The sequence below is a fragment of the Salvelinus alpinus genome, chromosome 29 (genome assembly GCF_045679555.1).
Source record: "Salvelinus alpinus chromosome 29, SLU_Salpinus.1, whole genome shotgun sequence".
Classification (NCBI taxonomy): Eukaryota; Metazoa; Chordata; class Actinopteri; order Salmoniformes; family Salmonidae; genus Salvelinus; species Salvelinus alpinus.
In genome coordinates this window covers 13,555-35,000 of record NC_092114.1, presented here as the reverse complement: position 1 = coordinate 35,000, position 21,446 = coordinate 13,555, and the positions used below count along the sequence as shown (strand labels likewise).

At 36.5% G+C, this 21,446-nt stretch overlaps 2 protein-coding genes across 2 annotated transcripts in view; one reads left to right on the top strand and one right to left on the bottom strand.

Annotated features, from left to right (window-relative positions):
- Positions 1–812, bottom strand: part of LOC139558483 (uncharacterized) — a 3,902-nt gene extending 3,090 nt beyond the window's left edge. The window contains exon 1 of the mRNA XM_071373639.1: positions 785–812. Coding sequence (XP_071229740.1) covers positions 785–812 — 28 coding nt within the window. The remainder of the gene's footprint in view (positions 1–784) is intronic.
- Positions 811–21,446, top strand: part of LOC139558482 (zinc finger protein 704-like) — a 29,515-nt gene continuing 8,879 nt past the window's right edge. The window contains exons 1-3 of the mRNA XM_071373638.1: positions 811–860; positions 957–1,060; positions 7,224–7,474. Coding sequence (XP_071229739.1) covers positions 811–860; positions 957–1,060; positions 7,224–7,474 — 405 coding nt within the window. The remainder of the gene's footprint in view (positions 861–956; positions 1,061–7,223; positions 7,475–21,446) is intronic.

Sequence of the window (21,446 nt, the reverse complement as noted above, 5' to 3'; positions counted from 1 at the left end):
GTTCTGTCCGTCAACATATACCCTCTCCAGTTCTGGTTCTGTCCGTCAACATATACCCTCTCCAGTTCTGGTTCTGTCTGTCAACATATACCCTCTCCAGTTCTGGTTCTGTCTGTCAACATGTACCCTCTCCAGTTCTGGTTGTTGGTTTGAACCACGTTGGTTTGAACCACGTGCTTTCATTAATGGATACTGGTCCCTATTAAAGCAAAGCCTTCAGCCTAGAACACTGTAGCATCGATGCCACACTGATCACAGCACCGTTCAGCAATCAAACTGACATTTTTTCTCAGGGTTCTGTTGGGAGTACTGCGCGTGTGTGTGTAGTACCACATGACCTATGTAGTGCCACATGATCTATGTAGTGCCACATGACCTATGTAGTGCCACATGACCTATGTAGTACCACATGACCTATGTAGTGCCACATGATCTATGTAGTGCCACATGACCTATGTAGTACCACATGACCTATGTAGTACCACATGACCTATGTAGTACCACATGACCTATGTAGTACCACATGACCTATGTAGTACCACATGACCTATGTAGTACCACATGACCTATGTAGTACCACATGACCTATGTAGTGCCACATGACCTGTGTAGTACCACATGACCTATGTAGTACCACATGATCTATGTAGTGCCACATGACCTGTGTAGTACCACATGACCTATGTAGTGCCACATGACCTATGTAGGCATTTTTAGCAGATGCTCTTATCCAGAGTGAGTTATATTTTCAAATATTTGTACTGGTCCCCCGTAGGAATCGAACCGACAAACTCTGGCATTGCAAGCGCCATGATCTACCAACTGAGCCACATGGGACCAGAGTGCTTTGGGCCAGAGCTGTATATGATGCCATTTTGGACACAGACACATTCTCTGTTTGTTGTTGTGTTTTCATGCCCAGTAATATTCTCTGTTTGTTGGTGTTGTTTTAACAGGAAGTCAGAGGAGGAAGTGGACATGGAGAAGGTGACAGCTGCCATGGTTCTGACCAGCCTGTCCAGCAGTCCGCTGGTCAGGAGCCCTCCCGTCAAAGTCAGTGGTGAGTCTACCAAACATGTTTCTATTTATGTATCCTTTTTTTTATACAGGTGATCACACTGAGATGAAGAATCTCTGTTAGAAGGGAGTTTTGTCCCAAGACGGCATCAATCCAACATTTGATAGAGCAAACCGTTGTCATAATAGCTAGCGTCTGAACGTGTTCTACTGCTGCTCTCTGAACGAACTGACAAAGGAAGTTGTTTTTGTTTAACCATTTCCCGTTTCATATGCATTATTCCTTTGCTGAGGTCATGACTCATGATGATGATGATGATGATGATGATGTGGACCAGCTGTAGAGATGGAAACGACGTATCTCCCTGGGTGCAGCGTTTCCCACCAAGTGAAGCTGAGTGTTGTCTTTGGTCGTCTACATCTCGGGTTACCACGGTGACATCTAAAAGAGACTTCCTCTTCATCTGCTATAATGTACATTTTATATGAATCACAAGGCCTCTAAACTAAGTCCCTGGAGGGAATCAACTGTAAATTGGGTCTTGTTTGTTTTACCACTCAAAACAACTGCAAACATTCAAAGTCAATGCAGCTGGAAATCACTATGTGTTTGAGTTGGTACTGTTAGATGCACTTGTTTCTGATGCATATGATGGTCTCAGGTAGGGTTGTAAAGGAGGGTTTTATTACTGATGGTCTCAGGTAGGGTTGTAAAGGAGGGTTTTATTACTGATGGTCTCAGGTAGGGTTGTAAAGGAGGGTTTTATTACTGATGGTCTCAGGTAGGGTTGTAAAGGAGGGTTTTATTACTGATGGTCTCAGGTAGGGTTGTAAAGGAGGGTTTTATTACTGATGGTCTCGGGTAGGGTTGTAAAGGAGGGTTTTATTACTGATGGTCTCAGTTAGGGTTGTAAAGGAGGGTTTTATTACTGATGGTCTCGGGTAGGGTTGTAAAGGAGGGTTTTATTACTGATGGTCTCAGTTAGGGTTGTAAAGGAGGGTTTTATTACTGATGGTCTCAGGTAGGGTTGTAAAGGAGGGTTTTATTACTGATGGTCTCAGTTAGGGTTGTAAAGGAGGGTTTTATTACTGATGGTCTCAGGTAGGGTTGTAAAGGAGGGTTTTATTACTGATGGTCTCGGGTAGGGTTGTAAAGGAGGGTTTTATTACTGATGGTCTCAGGTAGGGTTGTAAAGGAGGGTTTTATTACTGATGGTCTCGGGTAGGGTTGTAAAGGAGGGTTTTATTACTGATGGTCTCAGTTAGGGTTGTAAAGGAGGGTTTTATTACTGATGGTCTCAGGTAGGGTTGTAAAGGAGGGTTTTATTACTGATGGTCTCAGGTAGGGTTGTAAAGGAGGGTTTTATTACCGATGGTCTCAGGTAGGGTTGTAAAGGAGGGTTTTATTACTGATGGTCTCGGGTAGGGTTGTAAAGGAGGGTTTTATTACTGATGGTCTCAGTTAGGGTTGTAAAGGAGGGTTTTATTACTGATGGTCTCGGGTAGGGTTGTAAAGGAGGGTTTTATTACTGATGGTCTCAGTTAGGGTTGTAAAGGAGGGTTTTATTACTGATGGTCTCAGGTAGGGTTGTAAAGGAGGGTTTTATTACTGATGGTCTCAGTTAGGGTTGTAAAGGAGGGTTTTATTACCGATGGTCTCAGGTAGGGTTGTAAAGGAGGGTTTTATTACTGATGGTCTCGGGTAGGGTTGTAAAGGAGGGTTTTATTACTGATGGTCTCAGTTAGGGTTGTAAAGGAGGGTTTTATTACTGATGGTCTCAGTTAGGGTTGTAAAGGAGGGTTTTATTACTGATGGTCTCAGGTAGGGTTGTAAAGGAGGGTTTTATTACCGATGGTCTCAGGTAGGGTTGTAAAGGAGGGTTTTATTACTGATGGTCTCGGGTAGGGTTGTAAAGGAGGGTTTTATTACTGATGGTCTCAGTTAGGGTTGTAAAGGAGGGTTTTATTACTGATGGTCTCAGTTAGGGTTGTAAAGGAGGGTTTTATTACTGATGGTCTCGGGTAGGGTTGTAAAGGAGGGTTTTATTACTGATGGTCTCAGTTAGGGTTGTAAAGGAGGGTTTTATTACTGATGGTCTCAGGTAGGGTTGTAAAGGAGGGTTTTATTACTGATGGTCTCAGTTAGGGTTGTAAAGGAGGGTTTTATTACTGATGGTCTCAGGTAGGGTTGTAAAGGAGGGTTTTATTACCGATGGTCTCAGGTAGGGTTGTAAAGGAGGGTTTTATTACTGATGGTCTCGGGTAGGGTTGTAAAGGAGGGTTTTATTACTGATGGTCTCAGTTAGGGTTGTAAAGGAGGGTTTTATTACTGATGGTCTCAGTTAGGGTTGTAAAGGAGGGTTTTATTACTGATGGTCTCAGGTAGGGTTGTAAAGGAGGGTTTTATTACTGATGGTCTCAGGTAGGGTTGTAAAGGAGGGTTTTATTACTGATGGTCTCAGGTAGGGTTGTAAAGGAGGGTTTTATTACTGATGGTCTCAGGTAGGGTTGTAAAGGAGGGTTTTATTACTGATGGTCTCAGGTAGGGTTGTAGGAGGGTTTTATTACTGATGGTCTCAGGTAGGGTTGTAAAGGAGGGTTTTATTACTGATGGTCTCAGGTAGGGTTGTAAAGGAGGGTTTTATTACTGATGGTCTCAGGTAGGGTTGTAAAGGAGGGTTTTATTACTGATGGTCTCGGGTAGGGTTGTAAAGGAGGGTTTTATTACTGATGGTCTCGGGTAGGGTTGTAAAGGAGGGTTTTATTACTGATGGTCTCAGGTAGGGTTGTAAAGGAGGGTTTTATTACTGATGGTCTCAGTTAGGGTTGTAAAGGAGGGTTTTATTACTGATGGTCTCAGGTAGGGTTGTAAAGGAGGGTTTTATTACTGATGGTCTCAGGTAGGGTTGTAAAGGAGGGTTTTATTACTGATGGTCTCAGGTAGGGTTGTAGGAGGGTTTTATTACTGATGGTCTCAGGTAGGGTTGTAAAGGAGGGTTTTATTACTGATGGTCTCGGGTAGGGTTGTAAAGGAGGGTTTTATTACTGATGGTCTCAGGTAGGGTTGTAAAGGAGGGTTTTATTACTGATGGTCTCAGGTAGGGTTGTAAAGGAGGGTTTTATTACTGATGGTCTCAGGTAGGGTTGTAAAGGAGGGTTTTATAACTGATGGTCTCAGGTAGGGTTGTAAAGGAGGGTTTTATTACTGATGGTCTCAGTTAGGGTTGTAAAGGAGGGTTTTATTACTGATGGTCTCAGGTAGGGTTGTAAAGGAGGGGTTTATTACTGATGGTCTCAGGTAGGGTTGTAAAGGAGGGTTTTATTACTGATGGTCTCAGGTAGGGTTGTAGGAGGGTTTTATTACTGATGGTCTCAGGTAGGGTTGTAAAGGAGGGTTTTATTACTGATGGTCTCAGGTAGGGTTGTAAAGGAGGGTTTTATTACCGATGGTCTCAGGTAGGGTTGTAAAGGAGGGTTTTATTACTGATGGTCTCAGGTAGGGTTGTAAAGGAGGGAGAATATATGTAGCTGTTTTAATGCAAATGTACTCTAATTCTACACATGTTGCCATGGATACACTACTGTTCAACAGCTTGGGGTCACTTACAGTTGAAGTCAGAAGTTTAAATACACTTAGGTTGGAGTCATTTAAACTCGTTTTTCAACCACTCCACAAATTTCTTGTTAACAAACTATAGTTTTGGCAAGTCGGTTAGGACATCTACTTTGTGCATGACACAAGTAATTTTTCCAACAATTGTTTACAGATTATTTCACTTATAATTCACTGTATCACAATTCCAGTGTGTCAGAGGTTTACATACACTAAGTTGACTGTGCCTTTAAACAGCTTGGAAAATTCCAGAAAATAATTTCATGGCTTTAGAAGCTTCTGATGGGCTAATTGACATAATTTGAGTCAATTGGAGGTAAACCTGTGGATGTATTTCAAGGCCTACCTTCAAACTCAGTGCCTCTTTGCTTGACATCATGGGAAAATCCAAATAAATCAGCCAAGACCTCAGAAAAAAATTGTAGACCTTCACAAGTCTGGTTCATCCTTGGGAGCAATTTCCAGATCAGGCCTGAAGGTACCAAGTTCATCTGTACAAACAATAGTACGCAAGTATAAACACCATGGGACCATGCAGCCGTCATACCGCTCAGGAAGGAGACGCGTTCTGTCTCCTAGAGTTGAATGTACTTTGATGCGAAAAGTGCAAATCAATCCCAGAACAATAGCAAAGGACCTTGTGAAGATGCTGGAGTAAACAGGTACAAAAGTATCTATATCCACAGTAAAACGAGTCCTATATCGACATAGCCTAAAAGGCTGCTCAGAAAGGAAGAAGCCACTGCTCCAAAACCGCCATAAAATGCCAGACTACGGTTTGCAACTGCACATAGGGACAAAGATCGTACTTTTTGGAGAAATGTCCTCTGGTCTGATGAAACAAAAATAGAACTGTTTGGCCATAATGACCATCTTTATGTTTGGAGGAAAAGGGGGAGGCTTGCAAGCCGAAGAACACCATCCCAGCACGGGGGTGGCAGCATCATGTTGTTGGGGTGCTTTGCTGCAGGAGGGACTGGTGCACTTCACAAAATAGATGGCATCATGAGGAAGCAAAATGATGTGGATATATTGAAGCAACATCTCAAGACATCAGTCAGGAAGTTAAAGCTTGGTCACAAATGGGTCTTCCAAATGGACAATGACCCCAAGCATACTTCCAAAGTTATTGCAAAATGGCTTAAGGACAACAAAGTCAAGGTATTGGAGTGGCCATCACAAAGCCCTGACCTCAATCCCATAGAAAATTTGTGGGCAGAACTGAAAAGCGTGTGCAAGCAAGGAGGCCTACAAACCTGACTCAGTTACACCAGCTCTGTCAGGAGGAATGGGTCAAAATTCAGTACTCCCAACAGAACCCTGGGTCAAAATTCACCCAACCTTTTGTGGGACGCTTGTGGAAGGCTACCTGAAATGTTTGACCCAAGATAAACAATTTAAAGACAATGCTACCAAATACTAATTGAGTGTATGCAAACTTGGAATGTGATGAAAGAAATAAAAGCTGAAATAAATAATTCTCTACTATTATTCTGACATTTCACATTCTTAAAGTAAAGTGGTGATCCTAACTGACCTAAGACAGGGAATTTTAACTAGGATTCAATGTCAGGAATTGTGAAAAACTGAGTTTAAATGTATTTGGCTGAGGTGTATACTTCCAACTTCAACTGTACATATGAGATGAGTAATGCAAAATATGTAAACATTATTAAAGTGACTAGTGTTCCATTATTCCATACTTCCGACTTCAACTGTAGAAATGTCCTTGTTTTTGAAAGAAAAGTATTTTTTTGTCCATTAAAAGAACATAAAATTGATCAGAAGTACAGTGTAGACATTGTTAATATTGTAAATGACTATTGTAACTGGAAATGGCTGAGTTTTAATGGAATATCTACATAGGCGTACAGAGGCCAATTATCAGCAACCATCACTCCTGTGTTCCAATGGCACGTTGTGTTAGCTAATCCAAGTTTATCATTTTAAAAGGCTAATTGATCATTAGAAAACCCTTTTGCAATTATGTTAGCACAGCTGAAAACTGTTGTGTTGATTAAAGAAGCCATAAAACTGGCCTCCTTTAGGCTAGTTGAGTATCTGGAGCATCAGCATTTGTGGGTTCAATTACAGGCTCAAAATGGCCAGAAACAAATAACTTTCTTCTGAAACTCGTCAGTCTATTCTTGTACTGAGAAATGAAGGCTTGCGAGAAATTGCTAAGAAACTGAAGATCTCGTACAACGCTGTATACTACTCCCTTCATAGAACAGCACAAACTGGCCCTAACCAGAATAGAAAGAGGAGTGGGAGGCCCCAATGCACAACTGAGCAAGAGGACAAGTACAGTAGAGTGTCTAGTTTGAGAAACAGACACCTCACAAGTCCTCAACTGGCAGCTTCATTAAATAGTACCCGCAAAACACCAGTCTCAACATCAACAGTGAAGAGGCAACTCCGGGATGCTGGCCTTCTAGGCAGAGTTGCAAAGAAAAAGCCATATCTCAGACTGGCCAATAAAAATAAAATATTAAGGTGGGAAAAAGAACACAGACACTGGACAGAGGAACTCTGCAGTAAATGAAAATAAAGTTTGAATACTTTTCTGACCTTGTCTCTCTCCCCCCTCCAGAGTGTCTGAATGGCTCGTGGAAGGACCGCGGTGGAGGCTTCACCCCCTCCAGTTACAGCAGCAGTGGTTATTGGAGCTGGAGCGGCCCTAGTGACCAGTCCAACCCGTCCACCCCCTCCCCACCGCTCTCCGCAGACAGCTTCAAGCCTTTCCGTATGCCCAGCATCAACGGCCCGCCCCCCGACGACGCCATCGACGAACAGGACGGCAGCAGCCTGCTCTTCGACGAGCCAATCCCACGCAAGCGCAAGGTGGGTAGACAGATTTAATTGAACCATCTAAAAATACAATTTCAGCCACACAAGTGGATACACTGGATAACCAAAGGTTAACCATAGTATAACCATATAATAACCACAGGATAGCTATAGGATAACCATGGTATAACCATATAATAACCACAGGATAGCTATAGGATAACCATAGTATAACCATATAATAACCACAGGATAGCTATAGGATAACCATGGTATAACCATATAATAACCACAGGATAGCTATAGGATAACCATATAACCACAGGTTAGCTATAGGATAACCATGGTATAACCATATAATAACCACAGGATAGCTATAGGATAACCATGGTATAACCATATAATAACCACAGGATAGCTATAGGATAACCATATAATAACCACAGGATAGCTATAGGATAACCAAAGGATAACCACAGGATAACCATGGTATAACCATATAATAACCACAGGATAGCTATAGGATAACCATAGTATAACCATATAATAACCACAGGATAGCTATAGGATAACCATAGTATAACCATATAATAACCACAGGATAACCAATGGTTAACCATAGTATAACCATATAATAACCACAGGATAGCTATAGGATAACCAAAGATTAACCATAGTATAACCACAGGATAGCTATAGGATAACCATATAATAACCACAGGATAACCATGGTATAACCATATAATAACCACAGGATAGCTATAGGATAACCAAAGGATAACCATAGTATAACCATATAATAACCACAGGATAGCTATAGGATAACCATATAATAACCACAGGATAACCATGGTATAACCATATAATAACCACAGGATAGCTATAGGATAACCAAAGGATAACCATAGTATAACCATATAATAACCACAGGATAGCTATAGGATAACCATATAATAACCACAGGATAACCATGGTATAACCATATAATAACCACAGGATAGCTATAGGATAACCAAAGGATAACCATAGTATAACCATAGTATAACCATATAATAACCACAGGATAGCTATAGGATAACCATAGGATAACCATATAATAACCACAGGATAGCTATAGGATAACCATAGTATAACCATATAATAACCACAGGATAGCTATAGGATAACCAAAGGATAACCATAGTATAACCACAGGATAGCTATAGGATAACCATATAATAACCACAGGATAACCATGGTATAACCATATAATAACCACAGGATAGCTATAGGATAACCAAAGGATAACCATAGTATAACCATATAATAACCACAGGATAACCATAGTATAACCATATAATAACCACAGGATAGCTATAGGATAACCATAGTATAACCATATAATAACCACAGGATAGCTATAGGATAACCATAGTATAACCACAGGATAGCTATAGGATAACCATATAATAACCACAGGATAACCATGGTATAACCATATAATAACCACAGGATAGCTATAGGATAACCAAAGGATAACCATGGTATAACCATATAATAACCACAGGATAGCTATAGGATAACCAAAGGATAACCATAGTATAACCATATAATAACCATAGGATAGCTATAGGATAACCATAGTATAACCACAGGATAGCTATAGGATAACCATAGTATAACCACATAATAACTATAGGATAGCTATAGGATAACCATGGTATAACCATATAATAACCACAGGATAGCTATAGGATAACCAAAGGATAACCATGGTATAACCATATAATAACCACAGGATAGCTATAGGATAACCAAAGGATAACCATGGTATAACCATATAATAACCACAGGATAGCTATAGGATAACCAAAGGATAACCATGGTATAACCATATAATAACCACAGGATAGCTATAGGATAACCAAAGGATAACCATAGTATAACCATATAATAACCACAGGATAGCTATAGGATAACCATAGTATAACCACAGGATAGCTATAGGATAACCATATAATAACCACAGGATAACCATATAATAACCACAGGATAGCTATAGGATAACCAAAGGATAACCATGGTATAACCATATAATAACCACAGGATAGCTAAAGGATAACCATAGTATAACCATATAATAACCATAGGATAGCTATAGGATAACCATAGTATAACCATATAATAACCACAGGATAGCTATAGGATAACCATAGTATAACCATATAATAACTATAGGATAGCTATAGGATAACCATGGTATAACCATATAATAACCACAGGATAGCTATAGGATAACCAAAGGATAACCATGGTATAACCATATAATAACCACAGGATAGCTATAGGATAACCATAGTATAACCATATAATAACCACAGGATAGCTATAGGATAACCATGGTATAACCATATAATAACCACAGGATAGCTATAGGATAACCATGGTATAACCATATAATAACCACAGGATAGCTATATGATAACCATGGTATAACCATATAATAACCACAGGATAGCTATAGGATAACCAAAGGATAACCATGGTATAACCATATAATAACCACAGGATAGCTATAGGATAACCAAAGGATAACCATGGTATAACCATATAATAACCACAGGATAGCTATAGGATAACCATAGTATAACCACAGGATAGCTATAGGATAACCATGGTATAACCATATAATAACCACAGGATAGCTATATGATAACCATGGTATAACCATATAATAACCACAGGATAGCTATAGGATAACCATGGTATAACCATATAACCACAGGATAGCTATAGGATAACCATGGTATAACCATATAATAACCACAGGATAGCTATAGGATAACCATGGTATAACCATATAATAACCACAGGATAGCTATAGGATAACCATGGTATAACCATATAATAACCACAGGATAGCTATAGGATAACCATAGTATAACCATATAATAACCACAGGATAGCTATAGGATAACCAAAGGATAACCACAGGATAACCATGGTATAACCATTTAATAACCACAGGATAGCTATAGGATAACCATATAATAACCACAGGATAGCTATAGGATAACCATAGTATAACCATATAATAACCACAGGATAGCTATAGGATAACCAAAGGATAACCATAGTATAACCACAGGATAGCTATAGGATAACCATATAATAACCACAGGATAACCATGGTATAACCATATAATAACCACAGGATAGCTATAGGATAACCAAAGGATAACCATATAATAACCACAGGATAGCTATAGGATAACCATATAATAACCACAGGATAACCATGGTATAACCATATAATAACCACAGGATAGCTATAGGATAACCAAAGGATAACCATAGTATAACCATATAATAACCACAGGATAGCTATAGGATAACCATAGTATAACCATATAATAACCACAGGATAGCTTTAGGATAACCATAGTATAACCACAGGATAGCTATAGGATAACCATATAATAACCACAGGATAACCATGGTATAACCATATAATAACCACAGGATAGCTATAGGATAACCAAAGGATAACCATGGTATAACCATATAATAACCACAGGATAGCTATAGGATAACCAAAGGATAACCATAGTATAACCATATAATAACCATAGGATAGCTATAGGATAACCATAGTATAACCATATAATAACCACAGGATAGCTATAGGATAACCATAGTATAACCACATAATAACTATAGGATAGCTATAGGATAACCATGGTATAACCATATAATAACCACAGGATAGCTATAGGATAACCAAAGGATAACCATAGTATAACCATATAATAACCACAGGATAGCTATAGGATAACCAAAGGATAACCATAGTATAACCATATAATAACCACAGGATAGCTATAGGATAACCATATAATAACCACAGGATAGCTATAGGATAACCATAGTATAACCACAGGATAGCTATAGGGTAACCATATAATAACCACAGGATAACCATGGTATAACCATATAATAACCACAGGATAGCTATAGGATAACCAAAGGATAACCATGGTATAACCATATAATAACCACAGGATAGCTAAAGGATAACCATATAATAACCATAGGATAGCTATAGGATAACCATAGTATAACCATATAATAACCACAGGATAGCTATAGGATAACCATAGTATAACCATATAATAACTATAGGATAGCTATAGGATAACCATAGTATAACCACAGGATAGCTATAGGATAACCATATAATAACCACAGGATAACCATGGTATAACCATATAATAACCACAGGATAGCTATAGGATAACCATAGTATAACCATATAATAACCACAGGATAGCTATAGGATAACCATGGTATAACCATATAATAACCACAGGATAGCTATAGTATAACCATATAATAACCACAGGATAGCTATAGGATAACCATAGTATAACCATATAATAACCACAGGATAGCTATAGGATAACCATGGTATACCCATATAATAACCACAGGATAGCTATAGGATAACCATGGTATAACCATATAATAACCACAGGATAGCTATAGGATAACCATGGTATAACCATATAATAACCACAGGATAGCTATAGGATAACCATGGTATAACCATATAATAACCACAGGATAGCTATAGTATAACCATATAATAACCACAGGATAGCTATAGGATAACCATAGTATAACCATATAATAACCACAGGATAGCTATAGGATAACCATGTATAACCATATAATAACCACAGGATAGCTATAGGATAACCATGGTATAACCACAGGATAGCTATATGATAACCATGGTATAACCATATAATAACCACAGGATAGCTATAGGATAACCATGGTATAACCATATAACCACAGGATAGCTATAGGATAACCATGGTATAACCATATAATAACCACAGGATAGCTATAGGATAACCATGGTATAACCATATAATAACCACAGGATAGCTATAGGATAACCATGGTATAACCATATAATAACCACAGGATAGCTATAGGATAACCATAGTATAACCACAGGATAGTTATAGGATAACCAAAGGATAACCACAGGATAACCATGGTATAACCATATAATAACCACAGGATAGCTATAGGATAACCATAGTATAACCATATAATAACCACAGGATAGCTATAGGATAACCATAGTATAACCATATAATAACCACAGGATAACCAAAGGTTAACCATAGTATAACCATATAATAACCACAGGATAGCTATAGGATAACCAAAGGATAACCATAGTATAACCACAGGATAGCTATAGGATAACCATATAATAACCACAGGATAACCATGGTATAACCATATAATAACCACAGGATAGCTATAGGATAACCAAAGGATAACCATAGTATAACCATATAATAACCACAGGATAGCTATAGGATAACCATATAATAACCACAGGATAACCATGGTATAACCATATAATAACCACAGGATAGCTATAGGATAACCAAAGGATAACCATAGAATAACCACAGGATAGCTATAGGATAACCATAGTATAACCATATAATAACCACAGGATAGCTATAGGATAACCATAGTATAACCACAGGATAGCTATAGGATAACCATATAATAACCACAGGATAACCATGGTATAACCATATAATAACCACAGGATAGCTATAGGATAACCAAAGGATAACCATGGTATAACCATATAATAACCACAGGATAGCTATAGGATAACCAAAGGATAACCATAGTATAACCATAGGATAGCTATAGGATAACCATAGTATAACCACAGGATAGCTATAGGATAACCATAGTATAACCACATAATAACTATAGGATAGCTATAGGATAACCATGGTATAACCATATAATAACCACAGGATAGCTATAGGATAACCAAAGGATAACCATGGTATAACCATATAATAACCACAGGATAGCTATAGGATAATTAAAGGATAACCATAGTATAACCATATAATAACCACAGGATAGCTATAGGATAACCATAGTATAACCATATAATAACCACAGGATAGCTATAGGATAACCATAGTATAACCACAGGATAGCTATAGGATAACCATATAATAACCACAGGATAACCATATAATAACCACAGGATAGCTATAGGATAACCAAAGGATAACCATGGTATAACCATATAATAACCACAGGATAGCTAAAGGATAACCATAGTATAACCATATAATAACCATAGGATAGCTATAGGATAACCATAGTATAACCATATAATAACCACAGGATAGCTATAGGATAACCATAGTATAACCATATAATAACTATAGGATAGCTATAGGATAACCATGGTATAACCATATAATAACCACAGGATAGCTATAGGATAACCAAAGGATAACCATGGTATAACCATATAATAACCACAGGATAGCTATAGGATAACCATAGTATAACCATATAATAACCACAGGATAGCTATAGGATAACCATGGTATAACCATATAATAACCACAGGATAGCTATAGGATAACCATATAATAACCACAGGATAACCATGGTATAACCATATAATAACCACAGGATAGCTATAGGATAACCAAAGGATAACCATGGTATAACCATATAATAACCACAGGATAGCTATAGGATAACCAAAGGATAACCATGGTATAACCATATAATAACCACAGGATAGCTATAGGATAACCAAAGGATAACCATAGTATAACCATATAATAACCACAGGATAACCATAGTATAACCATATAATAACCACAGGATAGCTATAGGATAACCATAGTATAACCATATAATAACCACAGGATAGCTATAGGATAACCATAGTATAACCACAGGATAGCTATAGGATAACCATATAATAACCACAGGATAACCATGGTATAACCATATAATAACCACAGGATAGCTATAGGATAACCAAAGGATAACCATGGTATAACCATATAATAACCACAGGATAGCTATAGGATAACCAAAGGATAACCATAGTATAACCATATAATAACCATAGGATAGCTATAGGATAACCATAGTATAACCACAGGATAGCTATAGGATAACCATAGTATAACCACATAATAACTATAGGATAGCTATAGGATAACCATGGTATAACCATATAATAACCACAGGATAGCTATAGGATAACCAAAGGATAACCATGGTATAACCATATAATAACCACAGGATAGCTATAGGATAATTAAAGGATAACCATAGTATAACCATATAATAACCACAGGATAGCTATAGGATAACCATAGTATAACCATATAATAACCACAGGATAGCTATAGGATAACCATAGTATAACCACAGGATAGCTATAGGATAACCATATAATAACCACAGGATAACCATATAATAACCACAGGATAGCTATAGGATAACCAAAGGATAACCATGGTATAACCATATAATAACCACAGGATAGCTAAAGGATAACCATAGTATAACCATATAATAACCATAGGATAGCTATAGGATAACCATAGTATAACCATATAATAACCACAGGATAGCTATAGGATAACCATAGTATAACCATATAATAACTATAGGATAGCTATAGGATAACCATGGTATAACCATATAATAACCACAGGATAGCTATAGGATAACCAAAGGATAACCATGGTATAACCATATAATAACCACAGGATAGCTATAGGATAACCATAGTATAACCATATAATAACCACAGGATAGCTATAGGATAACCATGGTATAACCATATAATAACCACAGGATAGCTATAGGATAACCATGGTATAACCATATAATAACCACAGGATAGCTATATGATAACCATGGTATAACCATATAATAACCACAGGATAGCTATAGGATAACCAAAGGATAACCATGGTATAACCATATAATAACCACAGGATAGCTATAGGATAACCAAAGGATAACCATGGTATAACCATATAATAACCACAGGATAGCTATAGGATAACCATAGTATAACCACAGGATAGCTATAGGATAACCATGGTATAACCATATAATAACCACAGGATAGCTATATGATAACCATGGTATAACCATATAATAACCACAGGATAGCTATAGGATAACCATGGTATAACCATATAACCACAGGATAGCTATAGGATAACCATGGTATAACCATATAATAACCACAGGATAGCTATAGGATAACCATGGTATAACCATATAATAACCACAGGATAGCTATAGGATAACCATGGTATAACCATATAATAACCACAGGATAGCTATAGGATAACCATAGTATAACCATATAATAACCACAGGATAGCTATAGGATAACCAAAGGATTATCACAGGATAACCATGGTATAACCATTTAATAACCACAGGATAGCTATAGGATAACCATATAATAACCACAGGATAGCTATAGGATAACCATAGTATAACCATATAATAACCACAGGATAGCTATAGGATAACCAAAGGATAACCATAGTATAACCACAGGATAGCTATAGGATAACCATATAATAACCACAGGATAACCATGGTATAACCATATAATAACCACAGGATAGCTATAGGATAACCAAAGGATAACCATATAATAACCACAGGATAGCTATAGGATAACCATATAATAACCACAGGATAACCATGGTATAACCATATAATAACCACAGGATAGCTATAGGATAACCAAAGGATAACCATAGTATAACCATATAATAACCACAGGATAGCTATAGGATAACCATAGTATAACCATATAATAACCACAGGATAGCTTTAGGATAACCATAGTATAACCACAGGATAGCTATAGGATAACCATATAATAACCACAGGATAACCATGGTATAACCATATAATAACCACAGGATAGCTATAGGATAACCAAAGGATAACCATGGTATAACCATATAATAACCACAGGATAGCTATAGGATAACCAAAGGATAACCATAGTATAACCATATAATAACCATAGGATAGCTATAGGATAACCATAGTATAACCATATAATAACCACAGGATAGCTATAGGATAACCATAGTATAACCACATAATAACTATAGGATAGCTATAGGATAACCATGGTATAACCATATAATAACCACAGGATAGCTATAGGATAACCAAAGGATAACCATGGTATAACCATATAATAACCACAGGATAGCTATAGGATAACCAAAGGATAACCATAGTATAACCATATAATAACCACAGGATAGCTATAGGATAACCATATAATAACCACAGGATAGCTATAGGATAACCATAGTATAACCACAGGATAGCTATAGGGTAACCATATAATAACCACAGGATAACCATGGTATAACCATATAATAACCACAGGATAGCTATAGGATAACCAAAGGATAACCATGGTATAACCATATAATAACCACAGGATAGCTAAAGGATAACCATATAATAACCATAGGATAGCTATAGGATAACCATAGTATAACCATATAATAACCACAGGATAGCTATAGGATAACCATAGTATAACCATATAATAACTATAGGATAGCTATAGGATAACCATGGTATAACCATATAATAACCACAGGATAGCTATAGGATAACCAAAGGATAACCATAGTATAACCATATAATAACCACAGGATAACCATAGTATAACCATATAATAACCACAGGATAGCTATAGGATAACCATAGTATAACCATATAATAACCACAGGATAACCAATGGTTAACCATAGTATAACCATATAATAAGCACAGGATAGCTATAGGATAACCAAAGGATAACCATAGTATAACCACAGGATAGCTATAGGATAACCATATAATAACCACAGGATAACCATGGTATAACCATATAATAACCACAGGATAGCTATAGGATAACCAAAGGATAACCATAGTATAACCATATAATAACCACAGGATAGCTATAGGATAACCATATAATAACCACAGGATAACCATGGTATAACCATATAATAACCACAGGATAGCTATAGGATAACCAAATGATAACCATATAATAACCACAGGATAGCTATAGGATAACCATAGTATAACCATATAATAACCACAGGATAGCTATAGGATAACCATAGTATAACCACGGGATAGCTATAGGATAACCATATAATAACCACAGGATAACCATATAATAACCACAGGATAGCTATAGGATAACCAAAGGATAACCATAACCAAAGGATAACCATAGTATAACCATATAATAACCATAGGATAGCTATAGGATAACCATGGTATAACCATATAATAACCACAGGATAGCTATAGGATAACCAAAGGATAACCATGGTATAACCATATAATAACCACAGGATAGCTATAGGATAACCAAAGGATAACCATAGTATAACCATAGTATAACCATATAATAACCACAGGATAGCTATAGGATAACCATAGTATAACCATATAATAACCACAGGATAGCTATAGGATAACCATAGTATAACCACAGGATAGCTATAGGATAACCATATAATAACCACAGGATAACCATGGTATAACCATATAATAACCACAGGATAGCTATAGGATAACCATGGTATAACCATATAATAACCACAGGATAGCTAAAGGATAACCATATAATAACCATAGGATAGCTATAGGATAACCATATAATAACCACAGGATAGCTATAGGATAACCATAGTATAACCATATAATAACTATAGGATAGCTATAGGATAACCATGGTATAACCATATAATAACCACAGGATAGCTATAGGATAACCAAAGGATAACCATAGTATAACCATATAATAACAACAGGATAACCAAAGGATAACCATAGTATAACCATATAATAACCACATGATAGCTATAGGATAACCATAGTATAACCATATAATAACCACAGGATAGCTATAGGATAACCATAGTATAACCACAGGATAGCTATAGGATAACCATATAATAACCACAGGATAACCATGGTATAACCATATAATAACCACAGGATAGCTATAGGATAACCATAGTATAACCATATAATAACCACAGGATAGCTATAGGATAACCATGGTATAACCATATAATAACCACAGGATAGCTATAGTATAACCATATAATAACCACAGGATAGCTATAGGATAACCATAGTATAACCATATAATAACCACAGGATAGCTATAGGATAACCATGGTATACCCATATAATAACCACAGGATAGCTATAGGATAACCATGGTATAACCATATAATAACCACAGGATAGCTATAGGATAACCATGGTATAACCATATAATAACCACAGGATAGCTATAGGATAACCATGGTATAACCATATAATAACCACAGGATAGCTATAGTATAACCATATAATAACCACAGGATAGCTATAGGATAACCATAGTATAACCATATAATAACCACAGGATAGCTATAGGATAACCATGTATAACCATATAATAACCACAGGATAGCTATAGGATAACCATGGTATAACCACAGGATAGCTATATGATAACCATGGTATAACCATATAATAACCACAGGATAGCTATAGGATAACCATGGTATAACCATATAACCACAGGATAGCTATAGGATAACCATGGTATAACCATATAATAACCACAGGATAGCTATAGGATAACCATGGTATAACCATATAATAACCACAGGATAGCTATAGGATAACCATGGTATAACCATATAATAACCACAGGATAGCTATAGGATAACCATAGTATAACCACAGGATAGTTATAGGATAACCAAAGGATAACCACAGGATAACCATGGTATAACCATATAATAACCACAGGATAGCTATAGGATAACCATAGTATAACCATATAATAACCACAGGATAGCTATAGGATAACCATAGTATAACCATATAATAACCACAGGATAACCAAAGGTTAACCATAGTATAACCATATAATAACCACAGGATAGCTATAGGATAACCAAAGGATAACCATAGTATAACCACAGGATAGCTATAGGATAACCATATAATAACCACAGGATAACCATGGTATAACCATATAATAACCACAGGATAGCTATAGGATAACCAAAGGATAACCATAGTATAACCATATAATAACCACAGGATAGCTATAGGATAACCATATAATAACCACAGGATAACCATGGTATAACCATATAATAACCACAGGATAGCTATAGGATAACCAAAGGATAACCATAGAATAACCACAGGATAGCTATAGGATAACCATAGTATAACCATATAATAACCACAGGATAGCTATAGGATAACCATAGTATAACCACAGGATAGCTATAGGATAACCATATAATAACCACAGGATAACCATGGTATAACCATATAATAACCACAGGATAGCTATAGGATAACCAAAGGATAACCATGGTATAACCATATAATAACCACAGGATAGCTATAGGATAACCAAAGGATAACCATAGTATAACCATATAATAACCACAGGATAACCATAGTATAACCATATAATAACCACAGGATAGCTATAGGATAACCATAGTATAACCATATAATAACCACAGGATAGCTATAGGATAACCATAGTATAACCACAGGATAGCTATAGGATAACCATATAATAACCACAGGATAACCATGGTATAACCATATAATAACCACAGGATAGCTATAGGATAACCAAAGGATAACCATGGTATAACCATATAATAACCACAGGATAGCTATAGGATAACCAAAGGATAACCATAGTATAACCATATAATAACCATAGGATAGCTATAGGATAACCATAGTATAACCACAGGATAGCTATAGGATAACCATAGTATAACCACATAATAACTATAGGATAGCTATAGGATAACCATGGTATAACCATATAATAACCACAGGATAGCTATAGGATAACCAAAGGATAACCATGGTATAACCATATAATAACCACAGGATAGCTATAGGATAATTAAAGGATAACCATAGTATAACCATATAATAACCACAGGATAGCTATAGGATAACCATAGTATAACCATATAATAACCACAGGATAGCTATAGGATAACCATAGTATAACCACAGGATAGCTATAGGATAACCATATAATAACCACAGGATAACCATATAATAACCACAGGATAGCTATAGGATAACCAAAGGATAACCATGGTATAACCATATAATAACCACAGGATAGCTAAAGGATAACCATAGTATAACCATATAATAACCATAGGATAGCTATAGGATAACCATAGTATAACCATATAATAACCACAGGATAGCTATAGGATAACCATAGTATAACCATATAATAACTATAGGATAGCTATAGGATAACCATGGTATAACCATATAATAACCACAGGATAGCTATAGGATAACCAAAGGATAACCATGGTATAACCATATAATAACCACAGGATAGCTATAGGATAACCATAGTATAACCATATAATAACCACAGGATAGCTATAGGATAACCATGGTATAACCATATAATAACCACAGGATAGCTATAGGATAACCATGGTATAACCATATAATAACCACAGGATAGCTATATGATAACCATGGTATAACCATATAATAACCACAGGATAGCTATAGGATAACCATGGTATAACCATATAATAACCACAGGATAGCTATATGATAACCATGGTATAACCATATAATAACCACAGGATAGCTATAGGATAACCAAAGGATAACCATGGTATAACCATATAATAACCACAGGATAGCTATAGGATAACCAAAGGATAACCATGGTATAACCATATAATAACCACAGGATAGCTATAGGATAACCATAGTATAACCACAGGATAGCTATAGGATAACCATGGTATAACCATATAATAACCACAGGATAGCTATATGATAACCATGGTATAACCATATAATAACCACAGGATAGCTATAGGATAACCATGGTATAACCATATAACCACAGGATAGCTATAGGATAACCATGGTATAACCATATAATAACCACAGGATAGCTATAGGATAACCATGGTATAACCATATAATAACCACAGGATAGCTATAGGATAACCATGGTATAACCATATAATAACCACAGGATAGCTATAGGATAACCATAGTATAACCATATAATAAC